This window comes from Sebastes umbrosus, chromosome 8 (genome assembly GCF_015220745.1).
Source record: "Sebastes umbrosus isolate fSebUmb1 chromosome 8, fSebUmb1.pri, whole genome shotgun sequence".
Classification (NCBI taxonomy): Eukaryota; Metazoa; Chordata; class Actinopteri; order Perciformes; family Sebastidae; genus Sebastes; species Sebastes umbrosus.
In genome coordinates this window covers 7,642,679-7,657,497 of record NC_051276.1, presented here as the reverse complement: position 1 = coordinate 7,657,497, position 14,819 = coordinate 7,642,679, and the positions used below count along the sequence as shown (strand labels likewise).

The window sequence follows — 14,819 nt, the reverse complement described above, 5'->3', positions numbered from 1 at the left end:
TCCGTTTAAATCCTATCATTGACAAAGTGAGGAATTCTAGACGAGGAGAATAATTAGTTTCCCATGACTCTCATCAGTCTTAACTATTAGATGGAACATTTGAAATTAAAGCAGAATAAATACACATGGTGTGGACACGCACACACAAAAAGGGAACTAACCATGACACACACACACAGGTAATTTCCCCTACACTCTCTTCTGAGTTAGATCATTTGTGTCTGATAAAATGGACTGTAAGGCACATGGCAGTCGTAGGATATTGTAACCTGTGTTTAATCTCAGATTTTCAAAAAAAGATTTTTTTACAATCCTTCTAACAGTGACTCTTGTACAACAACATAAATACTGTGCTGGAAAAAAATGAATTAATTAAAAATTAAGCAGTTTTCTTTTTTTCCCGCAGTCTCTTTCTGTAAACATTGAAAAATGCAAATCAAGTCTCCTCAGTTCTCGACAAGACAACAACATCAAAATAACAACAACTGTTCCATCTGTAAGGCTTGGCCGCCTCACTATGCAAATAGTCTCTAATGGGCTCAGAGCGAAATGAAATCTTTTTTTTTTTTTTCATGTTTCCGTTACCTTCTCTTTTTCTAATCCGTTTAATGTTCGAAGGAGTCAACAGTGCTCAGTTTTAGATCCAGTAGGGTGTGAGGGTGGGGGAGGGGTAGGAGGTTAGGCTGTGGGGAGAAAGGGCTCCGTCCATCAGAAGAGGCTGGTCAGCGTGGTCTGCGACGGGCTCCGGCACTCGAGGACGTCCATGCCGCCCGGCACCGAGGAGAGCACGGAGGTGACCGTGGGCATGGTGGGGTTGGTCAAGTCTGTTAGGGTGGTGGGGGTGCTGGAGGGGCTCATGGAGTTGTTGGAGATCTCTGAGGCCGGGCCCGACGGTGTCCCGCCCTGCAGCGTGGAGCCGTCGGAAGCCTTGTCGACCCCGGTGCTCTCCTGCCGCAGCAGGTTCCTCCTGAATTTAGCCCGAGCATTTTGGAACCAGACCTACGGGAATAAAATGAAGAATTTAAGTTAAAAAATATTCTGCAGTAGTATCTCTTTCTAGAAGTAGTGTCCCTATATTGCTCTAGATTACCCACAGAGATTATTTCTTTGGTAGAACCTTTATTTCCAAGGATAACTGTTCACTGCAAGGTCTGTGGATTATCAAGAATAACCAGGACATGAAAACACATGTTGGTGTTGAATTATAAAACGTATTTTTTCAGTGCACCACAAACAAAATTCCACTCTCCTCCATTGTATTGGGGTGGAAGTAGCTGACATCTCAAAACTTGGACAAATAATCTCCAAAAATATCTACATAGCTGGATACAACTAGAGGTAAGTGAGACGATGTTTTAGTCCCTTTAAACATCTCCCCAACTCACAAATACCACAACCCAACATACTTTGTTCAAGACTTTGTGAACTGACCACACCTGTGCTAATGCATGTTTAAGTAACTACAATCATTGAGACAAAGCTGGCAACCATTTTCTCGAGCATGTTATTAGATTTTATTCCTTACAGGCATTGATTTCATCAGTCGTTTTGTTCAAATGCTTAAAGGGGACTATTTTGGGTTTCTACTAGAACATGTTTACATGCTTTAGGATGGGCGGTCTTGAGAAACAAGCCAGAGTACACTCGATTTTTAAAATGATCCAGCAGAAAAAACAAGCCCAGTGTTGCCAACTCTTTTCCTATGAAAGTAGCTAGCAGCATTACCTGCTAACTAGCTCCAAAACTCCCTTAATCTAGAGTCACCAAGACGGCAACAGTGACAGTCCGTCACTTCAGGCCTCCGTCAAAAGCCACTCCTCCACTATCATCATTACGAACATAAACATATCATAATGAACGTGAAAGGCGAACATGGCTATTGTTAGTATACTCCCAGCTGTCAAGCTAGCAGCTTGTGGTAGACCCCGGTGGCAGGCTGATAGGTAAGTAGACAGGCAGGCAGTCCATCCAATCATTTCATTTGGCTCGATTTATTACAGTCCTGCGACAGCCACAGATATCTGATTTTTTTTTCTTTTTTTCTCAGAGCATTGGATTTATCGATTGCTGTCGGGATGTAATGAGAATTTCAACTAATATAATTATAATATCTTTACCAACGCTGCCTTTAATGTTTAAAAAACACAATATTTTTCTCATACTGTCTGTCTGAATATTCACCCTCTGTCTGAAATGCCCCGTTTTAGTGCCCTGTCTCTTTAAGACCCCCCTCCCGATAAAGCCCACTCTGCTCTGATTGGCTTGTTAGAAAAATATGGTGCACCTTTGTAAAGGTAATTCTTAAGCTGTGGGCGATATATTCTAATGAGCCTGCATGTGACATAGGAAGGGGAGCCAAATCTGAATGGCTTGTTTAATCCCGTTTTCTGATCTAGGCAGCCCACAAAAAACTGACTGGGTTGTCTAATTTCACAGTTTGTGGGTTGGTAGGCACTCCAGATACCCAAATGTATGTGCACAAGCACTGAAAAAGTGAGTTTTACATCATGTGTCCCCTTTAAATAAGACATAATTTTACATTTCCCTGACAAGGAGCTTTAGTAATTATGTCAGGAGCAAAGATAGAAGTAGCGTAACATTGTTATAGACCCTAAAAACCTCATGAGGAGGAAGACGGGGTATGTGTTAGGGGAAAGGGGTCACAGACAATTATCACCCGAATCTGCAGCTCCCCTCAACTGTACGGTGCATTTTAGCATCTTTTAGCTCATTGTTTTCTTTTTTCTAGTCCACAACTTTACTGTTTTGGTTCAGTATCACCGCTCTGAACAGGGTCGTTTTCAACAACAACAAAAAAGGCCCTGTACATTACCTATCCAGCAGCAAACAGCACACAGACACAGATAGAGACTGGCTGGTGAACATAGTATAGTATTTAGCAGCTAAAGAGACTAATATCGTCAAATGAGTTGGAGGAGACCAAAAACAGAGCTATAAGGAGACGATTTTTTCAACGTCATAAGGCCAATAATATGTCAAATGTGTATGGTGAATTCTGCCTTCAAGATGTTTCGTGCCTAAACTTAACCAAACCTTAACCAAAGCTGTAACAGATGACGAAACGGTCGTATGAATAGTTTTTGTAACAGTTTTGGAAGGCACTGAAAAATGATGTCATGCTGCTGATATGGACATCAGATCAGGAAAAAAAAAAAAAGCACATATGGGACGTTTTTAAAGGCACTGAGAATCTATGTATTTTTTCGTTTAGTTTGGAAGACTTGAGAAATTTTGCAGCAAAAGGGCTAAAATATGAAAAAACATTTTGATGTTGCAGAACCCCAAGTAGACCCACATTATCTCCAGCGCCACCACAACCAGACACCCTTCCATTTGCTGTTAGCTAAGAGCACACACCAGTGAGCATCTCATGGTGTCTGTTAAATGTCTATTTGTAGATGTTCAGACTGGAGTCAAGGATAAAAGAACATTTAAAACCACAACGCTAGGGCACTCTTCTACTGTGTAGAAAAGTTATAAAAACCTTTTACTTTGTCTGGCTATAGTCATAGAGAAAAAGACAGTGGTAGCCACAGAAAAAAAAGTGTGTATAGCAGCCATGATGTCAGTCATTATTCTCATATTTACAATGACAATACAATGAATGGCTTCTTCCCCATTTTGCTGAGGAGCCCGTGACCCCTTTCAAGAAGGCCCCGCACCACAATTTTGGAACAAGCACCCTGCTCCTCATTGTCCCTGATGTTTATTTTTCATTTCTGAATTCTATTTTTTTTGCACTTAATCTTTGCTCTCTTTTTCAGTGATAAAAAGGAGCATCCTAGATGTGGTGAGTCTGCGCTGCGCCGAGTGTTGGAGCGTGTTAGTGTTGGAATCATGACGGAGCCATGGGAAACGGGCGCTTCAGCTGGAATAACAGGCATGAAAACTCGAACTCATCAAAGCAAAACGACTGCTTTGTTTTCTGCAAGCATTAATTAAAGCAGCGGGATGATTTTTTTTTTTCCCCTTTCTCAGAAAAAAAATTTGATTCAGAAACCTTTTTGTCTCATTTTTCTTCTTCTCGGTCCCCCAGATAATTTGCTGTCGTCTTTTGTGGAAATCAAACGCTCTGTTGTGCTTCCTCTTTCTTCGCGTGTACTACAGAGCTTTTTGTTTTTCATCCCTCAGTCCTCACCATAACATCACATCGTCCACTGAAATAGATTAATTTTCTTTCATGGCTTTCTTTTCATTTCCAGGGTAATTTTGCATTCCAGTATGAAAACACGTTGACTTATAACAGTTTGTTTTACTTTGAGGAAATTAGAAACTTCTTTTCAATGCATCTTTTTAAATGCATTTTCTTATTTTTTGATTGTGTTTTTATTTAAATAAGAAAGAAAAAAGGCGGGAAAGAAAAAAGAATTGTTCAGCTTGTTTGTAGTTTCCTGAAAGTCTTCCAAGAATTTCACTGGAATGGAATCTTAAAATAAAGCAGCTGATTTGGCTTCTTTCAGGAAAACCTCACTTCATATATTTTACAATTGGAAGCAGGCTGATTTGCATTGGACACAACTAGAATTCCTTCACCCCTTTTGGCATTTGTCTCCTTCCCCCCCTGAGTAAAGGAAACCGTGGTCTCGTCTGAAGTGAAAGGCTGTTGTGATTACCTGTAAGACCCGCTTGGTAAGGCCGGTCTTCTGGGCAAGCTGTTTGAGGTCCTTGGCGTCTGGGTTGTGGTTGATGGCGAAGTAGGACTTCATAGTCCTCAGCTGGTGGTGCTTGAAGGATGTCCGCATGCGCTTGGTCTTCTGACTGGAGCTGTACTGGGAGTCCCGGTCCATAGACTCGCCGTCGTTCTCGTTACAGCTCAGCGCTGTACGGAGAGAACAGGAGAGAAGAGCTGGTTAGACAGACTGAACTCTGATCCAATCACTATCGTCATTTAGATTTCTTTAGTCCTTCACTTCTGATTGGCTTTTTGCATTGAGCGCTCTCTTTCCTTCTTTTTCTGACGCCATTTTTAGGTCCCAAAATTCTCATGACCCCGCCATTTTTAAGGAGCACAAATGCATCGCGTAGAAATGCTATTCTGCATTTCAAACCTCGTGAGTGTACTTATTGTTAATATATCATAGAAAATCTATTAATCTCCCAAGAAAATCAATAAATGCAGAAACTATCAAGTGACCCCACATGACTCTGAGGTCAACTTTGTGCATGAGGCAGGCAATGCAAATATTTAGGTGCAATATATTGAATGTGGAGTTTAAGGAGAGAAAGATCCGATATGAAGAAAGCATTTCAGCATTTTTTTTTTGTTATATTCATACATCTTTCTTTTTAACATGTTAAAATGTTATATTTCCAATGTAGATTCTTCGTTTAAATCTGTTAAATCAATCTGATCCAAGGAGACACTGCGACCTGACAGCTGTTTCCTCCAGCTGCAGATTATCCTCCTCTCTGCACCTCGTCTGTCTGTCTGTCCCTGTCTACATGTCTATCTATCCTGGGAGGAGGTGCTAGCCTGGCTTCAGCAAACAAACACACACACACACACACACACACACACACACCACCACAACAACAACAACAACAACAACACACATGTATGTGTCCCAGCCTGCAAATTTCTTGGCAATATTCAAAGTGTTGCCGCATGCATAACAGTTCGTGTTCAATATCAGAACGCAAATGATGAATATGAAGTGAGTGAAAACCATCAGAATAACACTTCACTTAATTAGTCCATACACACCAGGCAGAACAAATGCTGCTTTCTGGCCAAAGCATATGCTGCAGCATTTTAACAAAAAGCAGCCTGTTTTTCCTGCTCGTTGTCCTCGTCCTCAAACACAACGTTTTATTCACAGTGTTAGAACCATCTCAGAAGTGCAGGCAGCTCCAGGTTGCCACATGTTCTCATGTCATTGCTCAGGTGAAGCTTGGATGTTGTTTCCGGCTGGAAACAGAAGAGGGCGCACTGCCTCTTCATTCTCCTCCTGATTATGCTACAAATTACTTTGCTTCATTGTGTTTACTAAATACATAAAAGAGAAAAAAATCTACTACTACTACTCTACATTTTAGTAGTAGTAGTTTAGTAAGAATCTCTTATTCTGAAATCTTATTCTACCTTTAATCTTGATGAAATCTTGTATTCTTAAAAATGTCAGAAAGATGCATTTTAATTAAAGCAAAGTCCAAAACTGTTAGGTGAAATATTTTTTAGAGCAGCTTAACTTGTATCAGAAATTCCAATGGTTAAAAAAAAAAAAAAGTGGCAGAATCTTAATATACAGAAAGTGATGCTTGCTCTTTCAAATCGTGGATCACATGCTCCAGGTGGACAATAAAAGGAAATATGCTAATTTGCATTAAAACTAGTGGGAATATAAATATTTCACTTGTTGCAGCTTATTTAAACTGACTAAACTGTAAAAAAAAAAGAAAAGAAAAAAAGTTGAGAGAAAGGAGACTCAACAAAACTGATTCCTTTGTTTCGTTTGTAATCAACTTTCTTCTTATGTGAACAATTGTGAACAAAGTCTTGCACTCCCCTTGGAGATTTTAAAGCTTTATTACCTGATGCTTTTTTTATGATTCTTGTAACTAGCTTTAATACCTTGTTTTATTGTGTAATCGTGTTGTTTTTCTGTTTTGCTGGTTGTGTTCTGAATGTTTCTCGTTCTCAGGTCTCAGATGTCTTAATGTCACAACGAGGCTGCCTGATTTAAATAAAGAATAAATAAAATAAATTGATAAACTAAAGTCAAAGCATAAAAAAAATGGGATTCCAGCCAGAATAGTTCTGCCGGAACAAAGTTCTTGTATTCCTTGTTCTCTGTTCCAGTGAATAACTCATCACATCACATTGATCTCTCACTGGTACACACCCAGTTTGACCCAGTCCCAATGCAAAAAAGGCTCCAGCAGTGTGTGTGTGTGTGTGTGTGTGTGTGTGTGTAGGGGGGGGGGTGGTGTTAGGGTCTGTAGATGTCTATGGAGTCTGACAAGTGGAAGAGGGCGAAAGCAAAAGCCAGAACATCAAAAAACTTTTTGCTAACAGACTGCCTGAACAGAAACATGACTACAAACCACCAACGATGAAAAGTGATTCTTTTTAAGATCATTTAGAAAAAAAATATTGACTACATGCACCTTTTTGTTAAGAATTGTTAGACCTCATTGACCTGAAGAAATCTAAAAGTTCAATTTGCAATAATTATGGCCTGAATTTATTCACGTTAGGGTCCTGACGAATTACATCACCTTTTGTTTCTCCAATTTGACAATAATAATACAGCCTATTGCACTTTCCTTCTCTTCTCTCTGAGATAGCCAGCTTGTTGTTGTCCTGCCTGCCTGGCCTCATACTTGGCCTGCATGCTTGTCTCTTTGTGTATTAGCTGGTATTCAGGCTTATTCATGCACAATGTTTGGCCTCAACGTGAACATGCTGCTGTTGTTTCTGACAGAAATCGTTAGCGCAATGCAAAACTATACAGACTATACAGTCATAATGTGGAAGATCTTATAATGCGGACGCAAATAACACAAAAGCACACACAGGTCATGACAAAATCACTGGAAACAAAATTATAACTAAGATTATAGGATCTTTAAAGAAAGGGAAAATGAGTAATGCAATAAGGTCGTTATTAACTCAATATTTAGCGTCTCTTTAGGGATGTTTAATATGTATTATAGTGAGACCAAGCGTGTTTAAACCTATAGGCCTATAACGTTATAGTGGTAAAGTTATGAAAAACTCCATATGAAAATATTAGATATGAAACCGCAGGGTATAAAAGGAAATACTGTAAAGTTTTCTTTGATAGAGTCATTATTGAAGAGAGCACAGACACATAATATAATCCCCTATAGGAATGTTAAAAATAATTTCCCTTAATGAAGCCTGTCGGTCTTAATCAGCTCGTATTCTCGCTGTGTGGCTGTTCAGTAGAACAGTGGAGCGAGATTTTACTTTACAATATGCACATTTTTATTTCTAACTTTTATTTTTCTACATTTTAGATCTAAAATAAGTATTATTTTGTATGTCAAATCAGCATAAACAAATCAGGATTAAAGCACGACATATACATGAATTGTATGCATTTATTCTCATATGTCCACCTTTAATTAACCACAACATCGTTGTTAATTATGTTTTACGCTTGTTTTTGTGTTTTTTGAACGTCTTTTTATAACTCCTTCTTACCTGCGTTATAAGCAGCCAGCTCGGCCCCAGGCCCGGGACTTTTCCTCTTCCTTGGCCGGCCTTTCTGCACCGTCCCCACGCCGTTGAAGTAGGATAGTCCGAGCGTGTTGGCCGGGCCCAGGCCTTTGTGTGGCACAACGTCCGCGTGGTTAAAATGAGTCTGATATTCTCCCTGGATGAGAGTCTCAAAGTGCAGCCGACAGTACACCAGACTGTCCTTCATGCCAAAGTGGTCCCCGGTGGTGAGCATCTTGCTGCAGGTGGTGCACGTGAAGCAGTTGAGGTGGTAGACCAGGTCTCGAGCCCGCATCACCATCTCCGACGCTGAGATCCCCAGGTGGCACCGAGCGCATCTCTGCACCGAAAATCTTCTGCGGACAACACAGAAACCTCATCAGCGGCTGGACAACACGGAGAGCCATGGCAAAGGCCTGCTGGTGCTGCATGGTGTGTGTTTTAGGCTGCGTGATATAAACTCTCTCTGTGACGCGCGTATATACCCGAACTTTTACGGACTCCAAAAACAGTGCATTAAGTTTTCCTGTGCGCACTAATGAGTGATTTCACGAGAACAAACTTAAAGGTAGACATGATAACCTGCATCAATTTGGACGATATTGGAATATAAAATGACATATGAATATTAGCCAGGTAAATAAAAACTTGACATGAATTTTTTTTGTTATTTTTGCGAATTTAAGAATAATGCACAGCCGATGTTTCCCAAAGCTTCCCTCAGTGATTGGTGGGGGTAGGGGTGGTGAGTGTGTGTGTGTGGGGCTCATACTTCCCTAGGGAGCTGCTAGACCTAAAAGTAGCTATTTCATTATCTGGGTTTCAGTGGAGAGTGTTAGCAGCACAGACAGTATGACATTCTTTCCGTATATACCATGTCCATACAGTGAGAGGAACAAATACAATGGAACTATCTGACGAAAATATAGAAAGGGAATTATGTCACATTAAATCAGCTGTCATCAGTGCAGCATCAGTTTTTACAAACCCATATTATCAGCAGAGAAGCTGTGAAATAAAAAAATTAAACTAAAACTGAATTTTTAGAACCAAATCAGGAAAAAAATGATTTTATTGACGTATTTTTGCATTAATATTATTATTTGGTGTCACTTTAACTTTAAAAAAGAGTATCTTCTTTTTGCATTAATAGTATATTTTTTTTAATATTCCATCCCTGGTCATGTGTAGTGTCACTTTAACTTTAAAAAAAAGAGTATCTTCACCAGCCACAATTACCATGTTTAGAAAACACACATTTAGCCCCATGAATCCTAAATACTGCCACTTAAACACCGGTTTACACCTTTGGATGGGGGGGTGTGGAGCTCCAGGCCATGTCAAATTTCTAAAATAAAACTGAATTTTTAGAACTAAATCAGGAAAAAAAATATGTTATTGACGTATTTTTGCATTAATATTATTATTTTTTTAATATTCCATCCCTGGTCATGTGTGGTGTCACTTTAAAACTTTTAAAAAAGAGTATCTTCACCAGCCACAATTACCATGTTTATAAAACATACATTTAGCTCCATGAATCCTACATATACTGTCACTTAAACACCTTTGGATGGGGGGTGTGTGGGTGTGGAGCTCGAGGCCCTGTGCATCCCTCCTACCTGTAGTAGTCCTCCTTGCAGTAGATGCTGCCGTCCTTGCTGAAGCAGGTGAGCTCAGACTCCAGGTTGAGTTTGCACTCGCAGCACTTGAGGCAGCGCATGTGCCACTGTTTGTCCACAGCCAGCAGGTAGTAGCGGTCCGCGATCTTCCTGCCGCAGCCCGCGCACAGGGCCACGCGCTCGCTGTTCATACACGGCATGGACTGCAGGTCAACACGGAGACAGAGAGAGAGACACGAGGACACAGCGTCAGGACATGGTGTTGGAAAGAATATACAACGACTCTGCATGACATCCCGATGATAACATGGATGGAAGATGAAATCAAATGCTATAAAATCCTATAGCAAGAGGACGAGTTTATTATAGCCTCACTAAAGAGGGCCACAGCCACCACTCACATGGGATGGTTTTTAGAAATATTCTAAAGAAATATTGTAGGAGTAAAGAAAAAAATGGAAACACTCTTTTAAGTACAAGCTGCTCATAACATCATGCTACAAACATGTACATTCTTTGATCATGTAAAGTGTCAACGTCTCCAAATAAAAATGAATTAAAAAAATATATATATATTGTAGGAGTTTAAAAATTGTATTTTCGTCCCAACAACCTCGATAATACTAGACAAGAATATTATACTGATATTAACATGCAATCCAGTAAGGAAAAGGACAATTCAAACTCCCTCTATACAACCACAATGTAATTAAAAAAAAACATCATAGTAATATTTTTGTGACAGTAAAAGAAATTGTAGGCTAAAATGATGTAAAATATGAATAGGAATTAGTCTAGAAATGTTGTTATTTTTTGGTGATGGACGTCATTGTAAATGTGCTGTTAAAATAATAATATAATGTTAATTAAAGGTACAATAACAAACAGGTTTATGATAGGGGGACTGTCATTAAATGTTATTTTCTTCGAGAGGCCCGCAAAATAGACACATGCACACGTGCACACACACACACACACACACCCTCCACGAATAATTTGCAAATGAATTAAAATGAAGATTTTTTTTCCCCCTATCCCATCTGCTCTTGCTTTAATTTCATTGCGGCGCATTTAAGAATTGTTAGTGAACTTTCTAATGATCAGATTTGTGCAATTTTATTTACAAAATAGAGAATAAAAACAGAAGCTAACACTATTGTTTTGTTTTTTTGTTTTGTTTTTTAAATTAGAATAGAAACTTTAAACTAGGTTTTTTGCTGTTAATGTCAGTGCTAATTTGCCTGTGTAAAACCATATTTTATTTTGGTGATTAAATATGTTGTCAGTGTTTAACGTGTGGTTTGGACGCATCATAAAGGCACATGTACATAAATGAATTGCTGAGTTAAAAACAATAATAATTTTGTTCCTTTGAATAATTGTGCAGCTTGTTCAGCTCTTGAGTTGAAGCTTTGCTATAGGACTAAAAGAAGTTTTACATTAAATAGTGGCAGAATAAATAAATAACACTGTTCAGGCCCTGTGTAGGAAGTTTTATAGGAGTTTATAAAAGCAACTAAAAAAAAAACAAGCTGTGACATTTTGTTGGACAGTTTTTTCAGTGTGAATTTAAAGTAAAAAAAAAGGCGTTTCAGAAGTGAATGGAAGTGCTTGGAGCTGTAAGAGTGCAGCAGCCACTGTCACATGTTCTCCAGGCTGCCATGCTGCCTGCCTGCAGACTAACGAGCCGAGAGGGCCAAATAGAAATCTCTCTCCTTACCGTATCTGATTCTCCCATATCGATGGCCGAGCTGATGGCTGCTGACTCGCTCTTTCCTCTCCGGTCCATTTCTTCCACCACACCGTGCACGTCGCCTCCAGGGAGGCCGTGGAAAAGCATCGTTGCCGCAGATGGGAGGATATTATAACTGTTCTCTTCGGATCTGCAAGCCAAGATGTCCATCAGAAGAGGCGAAAAAAAAAAACCTGCGCAATAACGCCACTCAAAATGATACTCGCTTTTTTGGAGGTTTTTCCTTTTTCCCTTTTTCCTTGCCGTGACAAGTGAGAAATCCAGATCAGGGAGAAAAAAATATGAGGGAAAAATTGGGACACGTGTTCTCCACACTACGTCTCATCTGCCAATGGAAACCGTCATCCGAATCTCTGCAGCTCTCATTATTAATAAGCTATATGATTAATTCATAAATAAAATCGCACAGATTTCGTTTCTTTCTCTCTCGCTGGGAATTTTTCTCTCAGGTATGATTGTTATTTCTTTTTTCTTATTATTACCAATTGTTCTTTCTAGATTTTCTTTTCCATTTGCGATGGATAAACATACCAACTATGGAAGCCCCCGCTGCTGCATGGCTCTCAGCAACCGATGCCTCCTCCGAGCCGGGAGTAATATTTCAGGATTTCGACAGTCTGTAAGGCATTAGCAAATACCTTTTTCTGCAGAACAATAAGTAACTGTACAACTGGCAGTGCCAAAGCAAGGCAGTCGGCTTCTAATGCATCACACAGCAAAAGAAAGAAAGAACAAAAAAAGAAGATATGTCCCAAAAACAAGCTGCCAGTCTTCCTCCCCTCCTCCAGGTTCAACAGTCCGAGTTGATGCTTTACAGCAGCAGCTGATTTATGTCGCTCAAACAAACTACTTTTGCTTTTCAGAGAGGCAAAAAAAAAAAAAAAATGAAAACACAGCAGCCTTTTGCTTTATAAAAATCCCGCAGGCCGTCTGGGAGAAGCAGTTTTCCTTTACAGTAGTCTGTTTGGTTAATGTTTTGGAGGCTGCATTACATGTGCGTAACAGCAGAAGAGGAGGAGTTGGCTTTACGTTGACTGATGATAGGCGAAGTGTTTGCTGGCCGCCCAAAAACCTGCCGGTCCTCCTTCTCAAGGTCCCGGTTGGACTCTCCGGCTCCTTATCAACGGGGCCCTGTTGCGTCACGACGCACCGTTTATGTTCATTGGCTGTTCCGCCGTCACAGAACTGTTTGGCTAAGATACTTTTACCGACCAGGTCTGGAAAAAAAGCAGCAGCGGCGCTTCTCTCTCTCCGTTACGCGCAGACCACCGCGGCCAAACCTTATCTGTCTGTCTGGAGAGGCGGTTTGGAAGGTTTGTGCTCAAAGAAAGAGGAGTAGAATCAGAGAGCTTCAGTCTTCTGAGGTGTTGGAGCTCTCTGTCTGTCTGTGTGTGTGTTTGTCTCTGTGCGCACTGAGGAGGTCTGCTGGGACCTTTACTCAAGTGACGCACAGATAGGGTTCCACACTGTTGCTGCTCACAGCCTCTCCATGGCACCCAAAAGGCTCTGCATGCACAGAACCTGCAGGGGTGAGGAGCAAAACTGAAGCATGAAGTCTCCCAAGTCAGCCATAAAATAAAGAAGAAGTTTCACTTTTTAATCCCATTTTTTTGTTTGTTTGGTTTAATTTGTAAAAAATAAAAGACAAACAATAGAACCATAAAAGACAACCAATGATACGTTTTAGCTTATTATAAACTGTATGCACAACTTTGACTCACTCATATTTGACCTATATATTTTATGTGAAAGGTAAATTGGGCTCATTTCAATTCATAAAAAGCTTTATTTTACTAAATAAACCAGATGTGTGGCGAGATCGAAAGGCAAGAAAGGCCCTATAAAATGTCACTAAATGTCACCTTTTTCTCCAGAGATATTACAATCAAATCAAGAACAGATTATCAAGCTCCAAAAAAAAATGAATCTGATAATTGTATTGATATAGGAGCGGAAAAGTGTGTTTAAACACATCATTAGTCTAGGCTTGATCAACTTAGTGTTAATGCGTAAAAATCATTTTTGGCACCACTGGGTGTCATCACTATATTTTTTAGCATCATGAATCCTTTTTTTAAATGTAGTTATTAATGTTTGTATTTACTTATTTATTCCATAAGAATAGAGCTTCATCTCCTGAACTCCACTCTTGTCATTTGATGTCATTTGTAACCCAGAGGCTTCAGGCTTGTATTTCCAGTACAGACAGAGCAGAGAGAGCGCAGTTTGGTTGAGCAGCGCGAGGCTGAGCTGATCTCGGATCCGCTCCGTTCTAATTAGCTCTCTGCTCTTAATTGGGAGGGGAAAGTGGACTTCGTCATCAGAGAGAGAGAGAGAGAGAGAGAGAGAGAGAGAGAGAGAGAGAGAGAGAGAGAGGACGGTGTTTGAGGACCGGAGGAAAAGGTTTGATCTTGCACAAAAGACGGTAGTTACAGCGGTGTGGGAGAAAATTACACGTTATCACATCACCGCTCTGGCTTTTGTTGTTTGAAGCTGGAAGTCAATTCAAGCAGTTAGTTAAATGATTAAAAAAAAACGAAATCCATCCAGCTATTCAACCTCCGGACTTTTTTAATTTATATATATATATATATATATATATACAAGAACAATGTTTTTATGCCACTTAAACAATATCAGAATGATTTATTTCTGTTTCCTTGATATTTATAATTCCTTTTCTTTTCCTCGCTTCTTTCAAAAAATACCTGTTCATGCCCCCTCCACGCGCGTAACAGCTCGCGTTTAGGCTATTGTGAAGTTTTATAGCACAAATATGATGTTAAGCTCCTAAATCCTTATGCAAATCAGCTCCTCTGTAATACCCTTAATTGAATACATGCATATTTATCATCTGCGTTTTCTATCTTGCTATAAGGCTTGGCTTTATACATTAAACATAGCGGCAGCGGGCATGTCTGCGGGCGTGTATGAAATATGATATTAGGTTGGTAGTGTAAGATTAAGGGGAAAAAAAACATATCAGTTTGTATGTATTTGTATCAGAAGAGCCCCAGACTGGCTTGTTCCTCTGATTTGATTTAAGTCGCTTCTTAGAATGAAGAAGAAGAAGAATAAGAAGAAGAAGAAGAAGAAGAAGAAGAAGAACACGTTTGCACTGAATTTAGAGATGATTTATGCAAATGTAGGCCGAGGTCTGGGCTATATGTTGGAATATTCTCAGTAATGTGTGTTCACAATATTCACAGCAGAGGAGGAGAAAACTCACAATATGATA

The 14,819-nt window shown here is 39.8% G+C and overlaps 1 protein-coding gene across 2 annotated transcripts; it reads right to left on the bottom strand.

The window, feature by feature from the left end:
- Window positions 1-255: 255 nt before the first annotated feature.
- On the bottom strand, window positions 256-12,665 carry lhx2b (LIM homeobox 2b). Of its 2 annotated transcripts, none has more exons than XM_037776722.1 (5): window positions 11,549-12,665; window positions 9,829-10,031; window positions 8,192-8,562; window positions 4,635-4,840; window positions 256-999 (listed from the first exon to the last, which is right to left on the bottom strand). In XM_037776722.1, the coding sequence occupies exons 1-5, from the start codon at window positions 11,729-11,731 to the stop codon at window positions 709-711; spliced, it is 1,254 nt and encodes a 417-aa protein (XP_037632650.1). In that variant the 5' UTR covers window positions 11,732-12,665; the 3' UTR covers window positions 256-708. The 2 variants fall into 2 exon arrangements, with proteins under 2 accessions (XP_037632650.1, XP_037632651.1); XM_037776723.1 differs by having other exon boundaries at window positions 8,192-8,559.
- Window positions 12,666-14,819: the final 2,154 nt, after the last annotated feature.

Bases quoted from the DNA above. Each gene is read 5' to 3' on its own strand.
- lhx2b (XM_037776722.1), bottom strand. From the start codon at position 11,731: ATGGACATCTTGGCTTGCAGATCCGAAGAGAACAGTTATAATATCCTC. The intron at 8,563-9,828 runs GTAGGAGGGATG...TGTTGTCCGCAG, and splicing joins TGCAAGGAGGACTACTACAG to AAGATTTTCGGTGCAGAGAT. The intron at 4,841-8,191 runs GTAAGAAGGAGT...CTCTCCGTACAG, and splicing joins GCTGGCTGCTTATAACGCAG to CGCTGAGCTGTAACGAGAAC.